Here is a 20,118-nt window from a genome sequence, read left to right as displayed (position 1 = left end):
CCTTTCTTCTGTCTTTCATTACAAGTGTTGTCCTTCCAGTCACCATCCACGCGGGGGACTGGACCTTTCTGGACACACTCATTCAACTGGGCTGCTAGTCTTTCATGCACCTTATGGCATCTCTTCAGCCAGAAGCCATGAATCCCATCTGGTCCGGGGGGTTTTCCAGTTAGGCACTTTACTCATTTGTTCTTTCACATCACCCGTGCTCATGATAATATTCCTTTGCTTTCCTCCATGTAATTCTGTCTTGATAGTTCCTATCCACACAGCATCCCTTTTATGTACCACATTGTTTCCCCATAATCCGCTCCAGAACTTTTTGGCTTGATTTGCATCAAGAGCAACATTTTCCCCATTGTCTCTTTCTGACGTTCGGAAGAATTGCTTCAGGTTATTTTTGAACAATCTGTTCTCCTCGAACTGCTTATTTCTGTTCACAAATCTGATCTTCTAGCTTTTTGCCATGATCCTCTGTTTTAACTGCTCTATTACTGCATCAAACCCGTTCTTCCGTATTTTATATTTCTTCTCTAATTTTTCTCGGTCGGTCTTTTTCCCATTTTTCCAGCTTCCTCTTAACCATTGCTCAATTTTTCCTAGATCTTGCCTTGCCCGCATTATGTCCCTTTCAATGTGTCGTTTCCACCATGTTTCTTTTGCTCAACCATTTTCGTTCTCTTAAGTTGTAATTTCTCCTCAACAAGTAACGTAATAGCTCGGAGAAGATTCCTTGTTTGTGTTACGTCCACCGTATGGATGTACGGTATAACAGTATTTATCTTTTGTGTTACTTTATTTATCATACTCCTATCTACTCTTCTCATATTCATGGGGATTTTTTTCTTCTGAAGCATTCAAGTCGGTGAGTTGTCTTTGAATTTCAAGCAATTCATTATCGAATTGGTTCATTTCCCCTGCATGTCCACCCAACACCGTATCAGGATTCACTGTATAACGTTCCCGTTCCTCATCCTTAACAGCCCCATCGCCATTCCACTGTTCCTCCTGTCTATTCTTCTCCCTACTTTCAACTCCTACCTCTCTGATTTCAACTTCGACTATCCGTTGTAGCCCACCGGCAGGGTCTCTCAGACTCTCACTAATCCGAGATATTTCTACTCCAGTTAAGTAACCATTTCTCCTAATCACTTTCACCTGGTTCATTAGTTTATTTTCTGACATTGAACACATGTCCTTTTCCATCCAAAATTTCAAGGTATGTCGGCTTAATCCGCGACTTCTTTCCAGCTTTGCTCTTTCATGACATTCAATAAGTGTATCGTATTCTTCCTTCTTCCATTTATGTCTGTTTTGCGCACACTGTGTATGTGATCTGTTGTGACATAACGACCGTTCGGACGTGCCGGGTGGAAAACCTTCACCATGATCGGCTATACCTTCATTCTCGCCTTGTTGTGTTAGATAGTAAGCGCCGTTTACCGATCCGGCATAGTCAATGTGTAACCTAGACCATGGATTCTCCGTCTCTGGCCACGACTGATATTTTACCGGCGCAACCTCAGCATGTTCTCACTAAGTTTTAGATATCTCGGTCCATAGATGGTCAATAGACATAACTCCTCATCAGAGCTTTCATCCTTGCCATTCTTGGATGTCCGCTGTGAAATTGTTGCAATACAACTTTTTGTAATGTAGTTGGAACCACCATTCTTTGGGCATATATCAGAATATCGTTGCAAATTGAAAAAACTACTGGCATCTGAATTTTTATTGTTTATTTTTTAAAGCTTCTTTTATATTCATAATATACTCATCACCTACAGCTTTCAGTTTTATATCTTAGGTCGTCACTAGTAGCTCTTGGATAACGTTCGTCATAACACTTTTAATTTCACTTTCTGCTTGCAGTGCGGCTATAACAATCTCTTCTAGCGGTTCCATATATTTTGGAATTAATCTCGAAAGGGAGTCGGCATGACCGATTTTTTCCGAACGTTGCTAGCAGTTCGCAGTATGAATCGGTAACCCTTTTTTAGACCCATAAATCGACAGCAAAGGTCTATAGTCTATTTGCAATAAAAAAACTTCTGCCATGCAGAAACCTGTGAATTTTTTAATTACAAAAATAACTGCTAGGGTTTCCTTTTCAATTTGACTATATCTCTTCTCTGCTATTAGTGAGCGTGAAACATGAACCACTGGTTTTGTACTTTTGTTTTCGTATTTATGAAGTAGAACTGTGCTCGAAAATATCAGATGCTACAATGATGTCCATTTCGGTATCATAATGTGCTAACGATACGTTTGAGATTAGAATTTTTTTTATTTCAAGTGTTCTGGCATTTAGTAGACCAATTCCACTTAACTCCTTTTTTTAATAAATCGTTCAATGGAGCTCTTAACTTGTGCATAATAGGAATGTAGCTTGGGTAATAGTTTGCCAGCCAAGAAATGCTTGTAAAGTTGAAATATTTGTTGGTGCAGGCATATTCTTTATTGCATTTGCCCTCAAGACGTCTACCACTTTTATCAATTTTTTGCCCAAAGTACTTAATTTGGGGTAGAAAGAATTCGTATTTTTCTTCACTCAAAGTGAACCCGAAAACTTTAATTTTCTTAAACACAGCTTTTATGTGTTCCACATACCGTTCACGAGAATTACTCTTGATCAAAATATCGTCCAAGAACGGGATTGCAAATTCACAATCAGTTAACATAGTATCCATGATTTGCTGGAATACTGTTGGTGCCACTTTTAATCCAAAAGGTAATCGTATGTATTTGTACAATCCTCTGTCTGTATTTATTGTCAAATACTTTGAGCATTTTTTATTTACTTTTATCTGTAAATAGGCTTCAGACTGATCAAATTTGGAAAAAAATTTTCCCCCATTTAACTTTGAAAAAATGTCCTCTGCAGTCGGGAGTAGATGGTGGTATGTTTTTAAGCAGTTGTTCAGTCCTGTAGAGAAATCAGCACACGACCTAATCTTCTGGGGTTTTTTAATACATACCATGGGTGCCGCCCATGTCGAGTAATCCACCTTTTTTGGTGACTCCACTCTTTTCGAATCTGTCCAACTCTTCATTCACGGCTTCGATTGCCATGAACGATACTTTTCTGTTTGCTTTAAGTACAGGTACAGCGTTTTCACTTACTTGGAAATAGGCTTCCGTCTTTCTACATAGACCTAAATCCTCTGATAATACTTGCGGGAACATTGTTTTCAATATTTTCTTCAGTTCTTCCGAAGACGTATTTTTAATAGGACAATGTTATTGCAGTAAAGATTTATGGGGGGAGTGCCATAAATCGAATAGTTCTAACCAATCTACTCAAACAGATTGATTGTAATATTCACAACGAATAATTTTGGTTCGCGTGTCTCTTCTCGAAATGTGACGTTGATACATGTTTTACCCGTCAAATATAATTTATCGCCCGTTACACCACGCAGTATTTTCGCTGTTTTACGTAATCTCAGTTTACCAATTTTTTTCCAAGTATCCGCATTTATAATCGAGATGTCACTACCTGTGTCTAACTGTAATTTAGTGTTCACATCATTTATTTTTACGCGCACGAATTTTCTTGTTTTTCCGTTGCAATCACGCTCTGCTGAAAACACCTTCGAACTTTTTATGTTTGAGCTTCGTAGTCTTGTTCTACAATGAGTACTCCTGTGTCCCAGCTTCTGACACCAATAGCACTTTTTGTTTTTAAACGGACTATCCTTTGTGTAGTGCAAGCCTCCACAACCATAACACGGATTGGGGCCAGATCCTTTTCTTTAATTGTGCTTCCCGGGACGACACATTTGAATTTTTACGGAGTCTTCCTCTTGTATTGTTTTCACATCATGTTTAACCATTGTCTGACATCCTTCTGCGATGTCTGCAAAGATAAATTCTGGTTCGCTTGTTCCATTTTCGATAGAATGCTTGCCCGCATTTCTCTTTCTTCAAGTGTTATAAGTCCTTGCACGAAGATAAATGATTTGAGCATATCCTGAGTGAGATCCTGGAGTTTGAAATTTTCGCACATACGGTTGACTACACTGGCGTAGGTGATAAAATCATCCTCCTCATTTTTTTTTTTTTTATAAGTCCCAACACTCCATTCTGGAGTTGAATAATGAACTTTTATCACAAAAAATGTTTGAAAGCAGTTCCACTGTTTCTTGGAAAACAATCTCACTCGACTTTTTGAGCAAAATAAAGTTACAGTAACGCTCATGTTCGGCAGGGGCTACTTTGCATAGTAAAAGCCTTACTTTCTGCTCCTCCGACCATGACTTACACTCGTTGTTAAAAATGTCCTTGTGTCTTCTATAATAAGCGGGAAACGTAATAGCCTCCTCTGGATTATACGTAAATTCAGAAATGGCGTAAACGAGCTTACTGGATTTGTCGAACTTCGCCGACTGTAACTCAATTAATTGGGGGGGGGGGGTGTATTTGCTTTTACAACTCCTGTGCTTGTTCCTGTTGCTTCTCTTGAAGCTGTTCTACTGCGGCTAATAGGTTTTCCGACTTAGAAATTGTCAAATAACCAATGTGAGTTTCGAACGACCCTCTTCGCCAGAGGATAAACTGCAACAGTGTAATAACAATATAATTGAAACAAACGGCAGTAACCACATGGAACGTAACAACAACCTTTTAAGAACCAACAATCCAACACGCTAATTCGAACTGTAAACTTTGAAATATCAACGCGCGAACTTATTTCTTAATTGCGCACACGGGGCCAACATAGAGGGCACAGTACAAGGACAGACAGAAAAACAAAAGTGGAGACAAAAAAATCGAATGAAAAAGGATGAATTAAAATAATGAAATGAAAAATGAAATGAAGCCACTCGACCCCACATCCGGGTGACTTCGTTTACCTTTGTTAAACACGATAATTTACTTATTTTAAAACACTGTTAAACCTTACTAAACACATAGAATGTTTATATTAGTCTTTAAGAAGTTCGTTGTAACCTACCGTTGTTGGTATATACCTGATGTCGATTTTCGTGAAAAACATTGTTCCCGTATTCTTCCAGTCCTGATGGATAGCTAAGCTATCTAAGGAGCGGATAAAGGTAATCCCTGCAGAGTGTGGGGAGATGCCCTCGCACTATCATTGTATGATACCACTATCATACAGTGATAGTGCGAGGGCATCTCCCCACACTCTGCAGGGATTACCTTTATCCGCTCCTTAGATAGCTTAGCATGTTTTGCATTGTAAATCACAATATTTTTTTTCACAGGTTGGGAAATTTGGGGCTTTTGTGTTGTGGTTAATTTGTCAGTGTCAGGTGGGGTAGGGTGAGGGTTAGTGTCTGCAGGGGAAGGATGGGGCAGTGTGGGTCTGGGTCGAAGTTGGGTGGGGGTTATCATTCACAGATTGTGCCTATTTGCTCTTCTTTCCTACAGTTTCCCATCTGTCTTTGGTTTTTATTTTCTCCTTCTTCCTCTGTGCTGATCTCTCTTCCGCTGGTTCTCGCCGGCGGTGGAGGTGCAGTTTCTTTTACGATCACGGGTGCCTCTTGTGACTTTACGGGCGGTGGAGGACATTCTATCCTAATGAGGCCTTTTTGGTCACATATGTGACAACGAGGATCCTGCCCTTCACTCTAAACCTGATTATTGCTTCTTCGACCGTTATGGTCTCTACCATATTTTTTAGGTGCTCCGGGGCCACCTGGATTACGATATACAGCCTCTGTCCTTGCTAGTTTTGATGTGCAGTACTGGTGGCTTGGAGGACCACTATCTTTTCTTCCATGCCCAGCAGTATAGCAGCTACTAGCCGGGCTACATTTATTTCTAGGAGTGTCTTCTAACCTTACCCTGGAAACACACCTTCCAAAGTATATGGGCAGTAGTACCACTTCATCAGCTTTTAAGGCGGTTTCCGAGTGTAGCTTGGCAGAAGCTTCATCTCGAACCGCACCTCCACCGTTCCAAACTTTCTCCTTCTGACAGGGTAATAAATTCCTTGCCAGATGGGCTTTAACGCCTTTTCAAATTGAATTGTAATCATTAATTCGATTTTCTTGGGTTTTAACAGAGTAAGTTCTATAGATTATTATTTTTTCTTTGGTTTTCTGTAATACTTCTTGGGGAGGGGACACCTTTTCGTCGAGCCCCTCCCTACGAAGCATATTCTTGTATTTACCAAGTTCCTTTACATCAATTTCTTTGTTGTGGCCTTTGGCCACGGCCGCAAAATTCATTTTTTCTTCTTTTTTGTCTATCACAGAAATTGCTTTCAGCAATTCTTTCTCAGAAGAACTCTTATTGTCGTACTCCATTTTTAACAGTGCTACCCCCTTCAAACAAGGGGAAACACACCAACAAAACTGCCGTAAGGCAGCAAAACAAAGTGTTGTTCAACACAAAACAAGTAGAATAAATAGTAATTCAACAATACTGCAATTAATTTAACACAGTGACTACAAACACACCTTTTAACACAAAGTGAAACTAATACGATGATTTTATTCAAACCACAAGGGTTAAACAAGCAGGGGACAATACACGGGACAAATAGGAGTCGGGGACTTATCGGATGAGATTACATATAGTGAATAAATACATTATAATTTTGAATGAAAATGAAAGAATGAACGTTGAACCGTTTACTTCGTCCTTCCACCCCTCCCACTCCCCGCTTAATTAGGTACTTACATACTCAACATTCGGGCTACTTTATTCTATCTTTTCCGTACTTTTTTACGTCAGGTATTTCTTCTCCAGACGTGCTTTCCCTCTAAGGTGATATAAAAAGAGGTTAACCAAAGCATGCCCGGAGACGAAGGTGCCTGATGCGATACCTCTTTCACGCGTTTTCCATATCACCTCTTTCGCTATAGCTATTACGGCTAGAAAGCAGAATTTCTCTTCTTTTAGAGAAGACGGCGGAACGACCTTAATAATTGACTCGGCTGACAGCTGTACTCTCCCCAGCTGTGACAATACCCGTAACAGTTTCGTTGCTCTGCCCGCAAGGTGGGCACGTAGGCGAAACGGTGACGCCGTGCCGCGCAAGTTTATCCCGAACTGACAAGGCACTTCGGAAGCATAGCCAAGCCAGGGACCTCTGGAAGTTGTCGATGAGTCCCGGGCCGAAAGTCCTTCGATGCAGGTTGGTAAGCTGACTTTCATCGAAACCCAGAGTCTCCTCCAGGCTGTCATCACATTTGCCCTCTACCAGCCCTCTACAGTACGCCGAGATATTACCCCCTCCGCCGGCATTCCTCGTTTGGGAGAAAAGCACGAGTGCCTGCCGACACTCTGCTTGCCAAGCTCCCAGCCTTGGTCTACGCTTGATCCAGCATTCCAGTTCACCAAAAGAGGTGAACCTGGGAAATATCTTATCAACGAACGGAGACCTCACCTGTTCACCGTCCAGGTAGAGCCAGAGATGCCTCAACTTCGGCAAATGCCTGTGCATCTTTAGCCACGGCATCCCTAACCCACCCTTTAGTGGCTGTTGACAGCAGATAGAGCGCCTTACAAGAGGCCGCCTGCCCTCCCACAAGAAGTGAAAGAGAATGCGTTCCAACTTGTTTGATCACGAATCGGGGAACGATACGACGGTTAGGCGGTAGGTAACGACAGATGCGATAAACACATTTGCTACCTCCGCCCTCCCTTTCAGGGACAGCCTTCGCCTAGACCAGGTCTGAGTTATGGACGCCACCCTGCTCGTAACCTCGCTCCAATTCTTCTCTATCTGGAGATCTGGACCAGACCAGACTCCAAGCATTTTCACCGGACCATCTGTCCAGCGTCAGACGACGCTGTTGGATCGACTTGCCTCTCCAGGTGCCTAGCTGCAAGCCGACCGACTTATCCCGGTTAATTCTTGCTCCTGTCACCGCTTCGTAATCCATTAGGGCCTCACCTACCCTCTGTATGTCCTGATCCCTGGATAGGGACATCGTCCGCATACGCTGTGGCTGTTTTCTTTTCCCTTAATCTTGCGGGTCTCCACTCGTCGCCTCCAATCTTCGCAGTAGTGGCTCGAGAGCCAATACATACAGCAGAGGCGAGAGTGGACAACCTTGACGAACTGAGCGTTCGATATTGAACGGCTCCGAAAAGAAACCGTTCACCCGATCTACCGACTTGATGTTGATATATGTCGAGGACGAGTGGTCTTCCCTATCAAAAGCTTTGGATTGGTCTAAGCTAGTACGAACTTCCTCACTTACTCAGACCGCTACTATTTTTATGTAGTGGTCCAGTCCATTCTCGCCAGGAGGTGTCGTACTCTCGTACAACACGCAACTAGTTGAATTACCAACTAAAGTTCGGAGAGACTCTTTATGAGGCAGTTAAGCTGTGCCAGATTTCAATCCTCTGGATTACTCGCTTACTACTATTCACGAGCACAAAATATCCGCTTATATTTTTCATGGTTTACTTCCCTTAGAGCCACTGTGTTATTAATGAATCGCATAGTGACAAGTTGTTCGTTTTCTCTTCTCTTCAGGACATAATTCATTCTAGCATTACTAAGTGCCACTCTTCCTTGAGTACTTGTTAAAAAGGTCAGAGTTATTTGTGTAAAGGCTGCTCTCAATGCCTTTCGATTTGTAAATTTTAAGGACATGCCTCACGGTTGTGAACCTCTCAGGAACAGTTAAGTTGGGGTTTCCAGTATTGCCTAGGTAATCTTGTACCAGTTCTCTGCACCTGCAGTCTCGGTTTCTCTCTCTCTCTCTCTCTCTCTCTCTCTCTCTCTCTCTCTCTCTCTCTCTCTCTTATATTTGTTAACATGATTGCTGTGACAAATAGCCATGAGTATATTTATACATAAACTTCATGTTTACTTGCCAGAGGCTACATCACTGTTTGCTAGGAGGTTGATATAAATGACAAGCCACTGCCCCACAAACTTGTACCTATACTTATTACAAGGCAGAAAAGTTAGCACACCAAACAAAATGCTTCACAGTATTTCTTCCAAATTTACATTCTGAGGTTGAACTTTGCCTTCCATACTTTGAGGGTCAATAAAATAAGTACCAGTTAAGCACTGGGATCACTGCATGGCACTTTATAAACCTAGGACTGACAAATAGCTTTAATGGAATTTAGGGAATGAAAACAGTGCAGAAGCCTACATGTGTGTGTGTGTGTGTAAGCATACATAAACCTCAATGTTTGCAAACAAAGTAACTTGTTTTACATTGAATTTAAAAAAACTACTTTGATTGCCATCAGAAGTGCATAGAAATAATGACTAGTGGAAACCTATGATCAATATAGCTATTGTTCAAAAATTATGATAGAAAATAAATAAACACTCTACTGTCTTTCAAAAATTGGAAGGACACATTGAGAAGCATTATCTAAGATACATTATGTCTGAAAAGATAGCATGGTCATGGCTGGAATATCTTTAATCATGTCTGTTAATCAAGAGTGACCTGGGACTAAACAATAAAATGTTTGTCAGTACAATAAAGCTTCCATCAATCTTTATAATGGCAAACTGTACACTTCAATACATGGTGGTATATATTTACAGCTGAGTAGATTGAACTATTAACAGATAAATGCCTTTGCCAAGAACTGTGTACTATTCTGTACTATACAATGATAGAATATAAAAACTTCAAGTTAGTAACTTGGCAGAAAACTAACTTAGTCAGTATACTGTAATTCTTGTTGTTGTTAGTGGTGGTGAGGCAATTTCTTGACACAATAATTATAAATAAAGAAATAAAACAAACAATAATAACAATAACACTATTTAACCCTTTAGTGTTCGCATTATTCTGCCAAAGTTAATCCTTTTTAATCCACATTGTTTTGAACTAATCAAGCATTATCTTGTAGCTATGAGATTTTGATGAGGTAGCTGTTAATCTTTAAAACGATATTGTAGGGTTGGTGTGAGAGACCAGATCTGGCCAGTTTGAACATAAAACAGGCAGAATACTTATGGCCGGATATGGCCGGTTTAAATGCTAAAGGGTTAAATGATGTAGGAGGTATTTTTAATTAACAAATGTTGAAGAAAATAAAATTATCAACAGTTTATTGAATTTGTTTTTACAACACAACAATAGCACCTTTATTGGAATCGTAAACAGGTCTTTGCTGTTTTCTTCTTTTTTTTTTAATATCTATCCATCTCTTGTATGTCCCATAAATGCCATACAAAATGTCTTCAGAATGGAACTATTATTTCTGTTTCTTCTGTTTTTGTAAATTTGGAGCTGCTAATTTTACTTTTCCAGGAATATTTCTAGAAATATCACAGTCCTGAAATAAAAATGTTATTAATAATATTATTATTGGTATTAATAATAACAACAGCAATGATGGTGATGGTGATAATGATGATGATGAATGCAATAAGCTAGCACAAGAAGTGTGTAAGCACAGGTAACAAAGTGCATTGGGATGTAAGCCAAGTGTGTGGCTTTGAAATAACTGAAAACTGGTATGGACATGAGCCAGAGATTGTGATAAGGAATAAGAATTACAGGATTTTATGGGATTTTCTCATATAGAGGACAAAAGAAACAAACAGTGTAAGACCATAGATTTTGCAATACAATATAACACAGTGGATACCAAAGAAATTGAAAAAAATTCAGGACTTAACCAGAGAGATGAAGAGACTGAAAGACTATGACAATAATTATTCCTAGTGCACTTGGCACAACACTAAAACTACTTACAATCTTACATTACTATTTTATCTATCAATAATTGGCCTTTGGTACCTGTGCATTTCCTCCGACAGCTTTTTTGCCCTATAGGTAAAATGTCATTATCATCATGAAATTTGTACATTTCTTCTGCAATCTATCCTGACAGTAACTTTCACAATAATGAAAAGCAAGAAATTGGCCTGTAATTGTCAGCAGCATTTCCTTTTGATACATCCTTCAAGCACAACACCATTTGTCCTTTGGTCAACCACCATGGAATTTCTTTTGTTCTATCAATCAATGTATTAAATTGTTCTGCAATCAATTTATAACACCTACTGGACTTTTTTTATCCAAAATCCCGCTGAACACCATCAGGTCCTACTGCTTTCCAATTGCTCATCATTTTGCTCATACTTTTTATACTGTCCTCAGTAAAGAGGATAGCTTCTTGCTGGGAATAAGAAGCTGCTTACTTCAGACTGCAGAACCATTCTGCTCTAGTACTAAGTACTAAGTTGTTCTTGCTTAATTTATACCTCACTCCAAAGCTGTCAAGTTTCATCTACAACAGGAACTAATCTTTTGCATGCTAAATCATCATTAATTTCTTGATAAAAGCTTTTTTGGTCAATTCCAAACAATTGGTTTTGCTAGTATTGTTTAATCTGTTGCTCAAACTTAGTTTTACTTTGTTGGCAAGTATGCACTGCTTCAGCTCTTCAATCATAACTTTCAGTCCTTTTGTATCAACACCATACTTCTTCAATTTTTCTTGCAACCTTGCTTAGTTTGTTTGTAAAATGTTCTCTGTTTTAATATATTATTGACTTTACTTGTTTCTTGATTTAGTCTCCATTGATCAGCCTTCTTGAAGTCACACATAAATTCAATCTCTTCTGCACCTAATAGATCCAAAATCCTGCTCTTTATCATCTGATCTTCATCATTCATTTGTTTTCTGATCTCAATTCTTTCACCACTCACAATAACATATTCTTGTGAGAAATTATCTATTTCTTCCATTATGTCACTTTCATTTTTCATGTGCTTCTAATTCCAACTCTAACAACCATCCATTCTTCTATACTGCTTTTGCTTGATTACATAGTCTCTGTTTTATAATTCCAAACAGTTCTATCCCCTTCCATTCTCCGTGCATTTGTTATCTGTAGCCTCTAGCTGGTATGCCAGCTTCATTTGCTGGAATCATTATCATCATCATCATTTAATGTCTGTTTTTCATGTTGGCATGGGTTGGACATCTTCACAGAAGCTGGCACAGCCAGGGGCTGCACCAGGTTTCATAGTCTGTTTTGGCTTGATTTCTTCAGTTGGATGCCCTTCCTAATATCAAGTATATAGGGTGCTTTTTACATGGCACCATTACTAGTGCTTTTTATTTGACACCTTGATTTTAGGACATCAATTTTGTTGTGGTGAGTGGGTTTTCTTGAAGATACCCATGTTTCCAGAGGGGAATTATTCAAACCTCAAAGAATTCCTCTCAACACATGGCTACTTGTGATCTGAGATGCACATATCATCAGCCACCAAGGGGCATGCTCAACTGGTTATGGTCAAACAACTGACAAGCAAATCTGTGATATTGAGCAGAATATTTGCTGTGGCCCATCTTTTATACCAAGACAAAACATGTACATGATAATGCTATCCATCAGTTAAGGTCAGAAGCCATGAGAGCCACTGCCTGGTACTGTATCAGGGCATTTATTATTATTATTATTTACCTTTTTTTTTGAAATGTGTAAATTTCTATATTGTAATCTTTCTCCTTATACCTCTCTCTCATTCCCCCTCTCTCAGTAATATTTTTGTTGTTCTCTATCTCTCTCTCGCTCTCTCCCTCTCTGTGATATTTTGTTGTTTCTTTTATTTTTCCTAACCACAGCAACACATTGCCCATCCTTGTTTACCTTCACTTCTAGCTCTCTATCTCCCTTTGTTGATGATATTTTTTCCTACTTTCAAATTCCCATACTAACTTAAATTATTTGGCTCAGTCAAATTCCCTCACACCGCTTATTGTCACGTGTCCCTTGACCTCTCTCTCTAACTAACCGTATCTCTCTCTCGCTATGTCCCCCCTTCCCATAACCATCATCGCCATGGTCCTCTATGCCCCCCCCTCCCCAAAACCATCATCGCCATACATAAAAGAGCCATCGCATTTATCGTTAACCCCACTCGCTTCAAAATATCTAAAGAATACGCACAGATCATGAATGGCTAAAAGTTAAGTGAATCGTCCAACCTCGCTACGACTACCTTCTTTCTTGCACTTATCCTTATTCTTTCTCTATTCTTCAATTTCCATCTCATTGTATTGTCACTCATTCTTTCAGTATTCCCTCATTACCCTGTCTAGCTCAAACATTTTTTTTTTTTTTCGTTTAGACTTGTCTCCAGGTTCATAGCCACTCTGATTTTTCAATTTTTCAATTTTTCGTTTAGTATTGTCTCCCGATTCATACAAACCCATTTGCTAGCTCACGATTAACAGAACCTCTTTACTCAGCTACGGTGTTATATTAGCTATCAATAATGATATTCCCTCTGATTTTTCTGATTTTCAAACCTATTTATCTAATGTTTATTTATCGACAATGCCGTCCCCAGTCAAATTCCCTCACACCGCTTATTGTCACGTGTCCCTTGACCTCTCTCTCTAACTAACCGTATCTCTCTCTCGCTATGTCCCCCCTTCCCATAACCATCATCGCCATGGTCCTCTATGCCCCCCCCCCTCCCCAAAACCATCATCGCCATACATAAAAGAGCCATCGCATTTATCGTTAACCCCACTCGCTTCAAAATATCTAAAGAATACGCACAGATCATGAATGGCTAAAAGTTAAGTGAATCGTCCAACCTCGCTACGACTACCTTCTTTCTTGCACTTATCCTTATTCTTTCTCTATTCTTCAATTTCCATCTCATTGTATTGTCACTCATTCTTTCAGTATTCCCTCATTACCCTGTCTAGCTCAAACATTTTTTTTTTCGTTTAGACTTGTCTCCAGGTTCATAGCCACTCTGATTTTTCAATTTTTCAATTTTTCGTTTAGTATTGTCTCCCGATTCATACAAACCCATTTGCTAGCTCACGATTAACAGAACCTCTTTACTCAGCTACGGTGCCCCCGCCCTCCCACCCCCACCACGCATGCCGGAAGTTCCTATTCTCTTCCATTCCGGGGTTGCTTCCCATGAAGACTGCAAATGCTCTCACCATCCATACCCCTCCCTACCCCTAGTCTCGACCTATGTAAGGTAATGTTCATACAGTGCAAAATATGAAAGGCTAGCGTTATGCAGGTTGTACTGAAGGCTACTTTACTACTTCATTTCTTGCACATGAATTCTGCCAAATGCGAGCTTTCTTTTCAGGTACACGAAGCTACTGTCCACCGTCCCAGGGTCTCTAGAGCCCATGCCTTCCACACCCTCAGGGTTGGCACCCTCAACGTTGGCACTCTGAAAGGTAGGTCTGGTGAGATAGTCGAGATGCTTGAACGGAGATGTGTGGATATATGTTGCATGCAAGAAATAAGGTGGAGAGGAGGATCAGCTAGGTTCCTCACAGGCAAGGAACGCAGGTACAAGATTTTCTGGGCAGGGAACACTGACGGGGTTGGTGGCGTGGGTATACTTATCGCTGAGAAATGGGTAGATAAAGTAATTGAGGTAATCAGAGTAAGTGACAGAATACTTAAGATTAGATTAGTGCTTCATCATAGTTTAGCAACCATTATATCAGCCTATGCTCCTCAGTCGGGGCTACCCGATGGACAGAAAGACCGATTCTATGACACTCTACTGCAGACTACCTCATTGACGAACGACAGAGACCTTATCTTTGTGGCTGGTGACTTCAATGGTCACGTTGGACGACATGCTGGGGGCTTCCATGGCGTACATGGAGGCTATGGCTATGGCTCCCGCAACGAGGAGGGAACCAGGCTGCTGGAGTTCTGCGATGCAAATAATCTTATGATTTGCAACACTAACTTCAGGAAACCTACCAGCCACCTAGTCACTTACCAATCGGGCCAACATACCAGCCAAATTGACTACATCCTTACAAGGCAAAGGGAGAGGGCTGCTTATAAATGCCAAAACCTTCCCAGGTGAAGAATGTACCCCACAACATAGACTGGTAGTTAGTGACTTTAGGATCAGGACTAGGAGGACAACCAGAAGACGACAAATATGGAGAAGAAGGATCTGGAAGCTTAAAGATCCTGCAAATGGACAGAGATTTAGGGACATATTACTTGAAGCCTCTGACAAAGTAGAAGGGGATAGAGCATCACAGGGTGTAGAAGACAGCTGGACGTTTCTAAGGGACAACCTGCTGAGAGCCACTGACCAGATCTGTGGCTGGTGCAAAGTCCCCTCTCGACCTAGAATAACGTGGTGGTGGAACAATATTGTAGACAGGGCTATTAGAGAAAAGAGACAGGCTTGGAAGGTCTGGAAAAATGGGGGTAGCAGGGAATTGTATCAGACTGCCAAAAGAGAAGCTAGGAGACAGGTTTATTTAGCCAGAGGGGAAGCAGATAAGAAAAAATTTGCCAATGTTCTGCGCCGTGAGGACCAAAGACTGGAGGTGTGTTTGGTTGCAAGACAGTGTTTGAGAGAGAATCGTGATGTGGTAGGAGAGAAGTGTGTTCGCATGGAAGATGGTTCACTTGCGCTAAATGAGGATGCAAAGAGAGAGGTTTGGAGATGCCACTATGAAAGGTTGCTGAATGAAGAAAATGAATGGGATAAAGAGAGTCTGCCGAATGTTGACCCAACAGAGGGACCAGCTATCTGAGTTGATAGTTCTGTGGTAGCTAAGGCAATTAGAAGCATGAAGACAGGGAAAGCCCCAGGCCCATCAGGAATCACTGCAGAGATGCTCAAAATGTCTGGTAGTGTCGGCTATAGCCTAGTCACCCATATAGTTAATCAGGTGATACACAAAGGGGTCATACCCAATGACTGGTGTAGCAGTATAATAGTCAACTGCTACAAAGGTAAAGGTGATGCCCTAGATACAAATAACTACAGAGGTATCAAGCTGTTGGACCAGGTGATGAAGGTTACGGGGAGGGTCATAGCCCAACTAATTAGAGAGAGAGTTAGTTTAGATGAGATGCAGTTTGGGTTTGTGCCAGGGAAAAGTACTACTGATGCTATATTCCTGGTAAGGCAGCTGCAGGAGAAATACCTAGCCAAAGATAAGCCCCTGTACCTGGCTTTTGTTGACATGGAGAAAGCCTTCGACAGGGTCCCCCGATCCCTTATCTGGTGGGCAATGAGAAAACTAGGGATAGATGAATGGTTAGTGAGAGCTGTGCGGGCCATGTATAGGGACGCCGCTAGTAGGGTGAGGGTTGGAAATGAGTACAGTGAAGAATTCCGGGTAGAGGTAGGGGTCCACCAAGGCTCAGTACTCAGCCCCCTCCTATTTATCATAGTCCTCCAGGCAATAACGGAGGAATTCAAGACAGGATGCCCTTGGGAGCTCCTCTATGCTGATGACCTTGCTCTAATTGCTGAGTCGCTATCAGAACTGGAGGAGAAGTTTCAGGTGTGGAAACAAGGATTAGAATCGAAGGGCCTCAGAGTCAATCTAGCTAAAACCAAAGTCGTAATCAGTAGGAAGGTAGACAAATCACAAACACCTTCAGGTAGATGGCCCTGCTCGATCTGTAGAAAAGGTGTAGGTAGAAACTCTATAAGATGCACCAAGTGTAAGCTATGGACACATAAGAGATGCAGCAATGTCAAAGGAAGGCTAACTAGAAGATGGTTTTTGTATGTGGCAGATGCTCAGGAACAATAAACACTGAAAATGCTCTGAGACCAACTTCCGTCACTTTCCAGGGAGAAAAACTAGAAATAGTTGATAGTTTCCGTTACCTAGGTGACCAAGTCAGCAGCGGGGGTGGGTGTGCTGAAAGTGTAACTGCTAGAGTAAGAATAGCTTGGGCAAAGTTCAGAGAGCTCTTACCTCTGCTGGTGACAAAAGGCCTCTCGCACAGAGTGAAAGGCAGACTGTATGATGCGTGTGTACGAACAGCCATGCTACATGGCAGTGAAACATGGGCCGTGACTGCTGAGGATATGCGTAAGCTCGCTAGAAATGAAGCCAGTATGCTCCGATGGATGTGTAATGCCGGTACTCACACTCGGCAGAGTGTAAGTACCTTGAGAGAAAAGCTGGACCTAGAGAAGCATCAGTTGTGGTGTGCAAGAGAGACGTTTGCGCTGGTATGGTCATGTGGCGAGAATGGATGAAGATAGTTGTGTGAAAAAGTGCCACACCCTAGCGGTTGAGGGACCTGTGGAAGAGGCAGACCCAGGAAAACCTGGGACGAGGTGGTGAAGCACGACCTTCGAACTTTAGGTCTCACTGAGGAAATGACTAGAGACCGAGACCTCTGGAAGTGTGCTGTGCGCGAGAAGACCCGGCAGGACAAGTGAGTCCACAACCCGTGGCCTTCTACATGGGATGGAGCCAGCCTACGTATGCATACCTTCCCTTCTTGGGACACAAAACTCTACTTGTGAAGACGTGTTGAGGCAAGTGAGGATCAGAATCGAAATCGATCAATGGAAATTGCGGATGTGCTACCAGTGCCGGTGGCATGTCGAAACTCTGCTTGTGAAGACCCATTGAGGCAAGTGAGGATCAGAATCGAAATCGATCAATGGAAATCGATCAATGGAAATTGCAGATGTGTTACCAGTGCCGGTGGCATGTAAGAGAACTTTCCGTTTCGCGACCGTTGCCAGCACCGCCCCGTTTCGTGTCCGTTGCCAGCCTCGCCTGGCCCTCGTGCCGGTGGCACATAAAAAGCACCATCCGTTCGTGGCCGTTTACCAGTGCGGGTGGCACGTAAAAAGCACCCACTACACTCACGGAGTGGTTGGCGTTAGGAAGGGCATCCAGCCGTAGAAACACTGCCAGATTTGACTGGGCCTGATGAAGCCTTCTGGCTTCACAGACCCCAGTAGAACCGTCCAACCCATGCTAGCATGGAAAACGGACGCTAAATGATGATGATGATGATGATGATGATCTCAATAATAGCAGCATAAATGGCATAACTTTGTCTTCTGTATGTAAATTGAACTAATTCCTTTTTATTTTTTTTGTTTTCTCCATAAACAGTCCTGTTTTTTGAAATATTTAAATTCCAATATTATAACCTTTTTCCCTCTCCCTTGCTCTTAGTGATATTTCTGTTCTCTCTCAGTGAAATTTCTGTTGTTTGTTGTGATTCTTCTAACACACATTGACACACTTAACCATCTTCTCTCGTGGGTGATGTGCCCACCCACCTCACCCACTCAACTACAATATCTTGTAAACTGCTGTGCATTAAGACATGCATCCTCTTCTAGATAGGTAACATGGACATCAACAGTGAGCTACTAATACACTCACAACTTGCAAATATAAACATATATTATACATATGAATACATACATGTGTGTGCATGTATGTGCACATGCATACATATATATTTGACCGATGTACATTAATGAATGTTAGAAACAACAGCAAAAAGAACTGTTTATTGAACAATGTCTTCTGTTAAAATAAAGTCCTTTGCACTCAGACAGAAACACTCCCTTGTCACTGGTGCTATCATAAATAGTGATTGGCAGACTGGAAATATTGAAACAATAACAGTTGTTTGGTAATATCAATAAAATATTGAAATAGATTTCAACAATGAATCTTACCTTTAATATTTTTATCAAATCTTTTTCTCGACTTGAGGCAGTTTTGTCTTGGGAAAACATGGCAAGGGCAGTTTTAGAAGCTAGAGTGAGAAGGAATAATAAAGAAAATCATGATAACAAAATGAATATTAATTCTTTCACGTAAGTCTTTCAATTCCTCACAGAAAAATTTATAGCAATAATATACATATATATATGCATGCAGACACATATATATATATATATAAAAGTACACACACATGCGTGCACGCGCGCATGCACACACACACAGAGTGAGCTACTTCATATTTGAGAGAAGAAACTACAGTATAATCAGATTCCTGAGTTTGTTCAATATCATCTCAGATTTGCATTTCATATTCCTTTCTACTAAAGGCACAAGGCCTGAAATTTCAGGGGTGGGGGTGAGTTGATAACACCAACTCCAATGGTTTACAGGTACTTATCGACTCCAAAAGGATGATAGGCAAAGCCAACCTCAGCAGCATTTGAACTCAGAGCATAAAATCAGATGAAATTCCACTAATCATTTTGCCCAGTGTGCTAATAATTCGGCCAGCTTACCACTTGAGACCTGCATCAAATATTTAACCAACCTTTACAGCAAGACCTCTCAGTTCAGCTCAATTATTCTATCTATGGCAAAAGAATTCAAATTCACTAAGGTTAGCGCAGTAAGTACAATGTTACAATCTGAAAATGCACAAGTCAAACACATTAACAATACCATAAAGAGTAGTAAGAAGTGGAAGCTTCCAGGCAGCTGTGAAGGAAGCAGAAATGTGCTGAAAACACCAGGAGAATGTTGGAGTAATCTGTCAAGGACAGTTTGAACTTGGCAGCTACAACACCAAGAAGTGAAGAAATGCCAATGTCATGAGTAAAAGTGAATTCCTAGTACAGAAGGTTTGTGAATTACAGAAGATCACCATACAAAAGCAGTAGGGGTTTGCCTGCCAAAGTTCTTGGATGCAGTAGGATCAGATACTCTAGTGACCATTGTCCTGGATAAAACTCTGGAGTACAGACCAGGTAAAACTTCTTCTTGTGTGCTGTCACTGATCAACAAGACAACATACTGGTCTCAATAAGGGGAAATAGTCCTCTGAGATTGCATGTAAGGCAACAGTGAAAGTCAAAAGGAAGCTACAATTCACTGTATTTTGTATTCATTTCTTTTTTGCACCTGTTATTTTTTATTATTTATTTTTCTATCTAAATGAAGCTATGTCCTTTAATGTACTGCTTTCTTACATGAACTGAGAAGATACCTTGCAGAACTGTCATTATTTTAACAACTGTAGTCTGTGCTCTTGCTCTGTTTATTCCATTGTAGCACACATGAAGACAGAAAGTGTCACTGAGGAGGTCACTTCCGGATAATGGACTTGAGTTAGAATAAGAACAGTAATAAATGAGTGAAGAACAAATATATAGTACGACGTGTTTATTTGGCAAAAAAAAAAAAAAAACGACCATCCCGAAATACAACAATATCTGCTTCTGTACACGGCTTCACATCAGGAATTTTGCAACACAAAGTTATAAACATATATATAATATATATATCATTCAATATACACAGTATTTATATATGAGCTACTAATAGTTTCAAACAATCAAATATTGGGACATGTGCGAATTGCTGGTTGAGCTGTGTATGTAGAGAGATGTTGGCAATGTTAAGAAGATGATGATGGCGACAAAGACGAAG

General features: G+C 40.8%; 1 protein-coding gene across 1 annotated transcript in view; it reads right to left on the bottom strand.

The window, feature by feature from the left end:
- Nucleotides 1-9,952: 9,952 nt before the first annotated feature.
- The window catches only part of LOC115217369 (nuclear export mediator factor NEMF), a 139,622-nt gene continuing 129,456 nt past the window's right edge, over nt 9,953-20,118 (bottom strand). Inside the window, exons 33-34 of the mRNA XM_029787042.2 lie at nt 18,405-18,484; nt 9,953-10,242 (exon numbers count right to left, since the gene is read on the bottom strand). Coding sequence (XP_029642902.1) covers nt 10,162-10,242; nt 18,405-18,484 — 161 coding nt within the window. The 3' untranslated portion in view covers nt 9,953-10,161. The remainder of the gene's footprint in view (nt 10,243-18,404; nt 18,485-20,118) is intronic.

Source organism: Octopus sinensis, linkage group LG11 (assembly GCF_006345805.1).
Source record: "Octopus sinensis linkage group LG11, ASM634580v1, whole genome shotgun sequence".
In the NCBI taxonomy this organism is placed as follows: Eukaryota; Metazoa; Mollusca; class Cephalopoda; order Octopoda; family Octopodidae; genus Octopus; species Octopus sinensis.
This window is presented reverse-complemented; position numbering and strand designations above follow the sequence as displayed.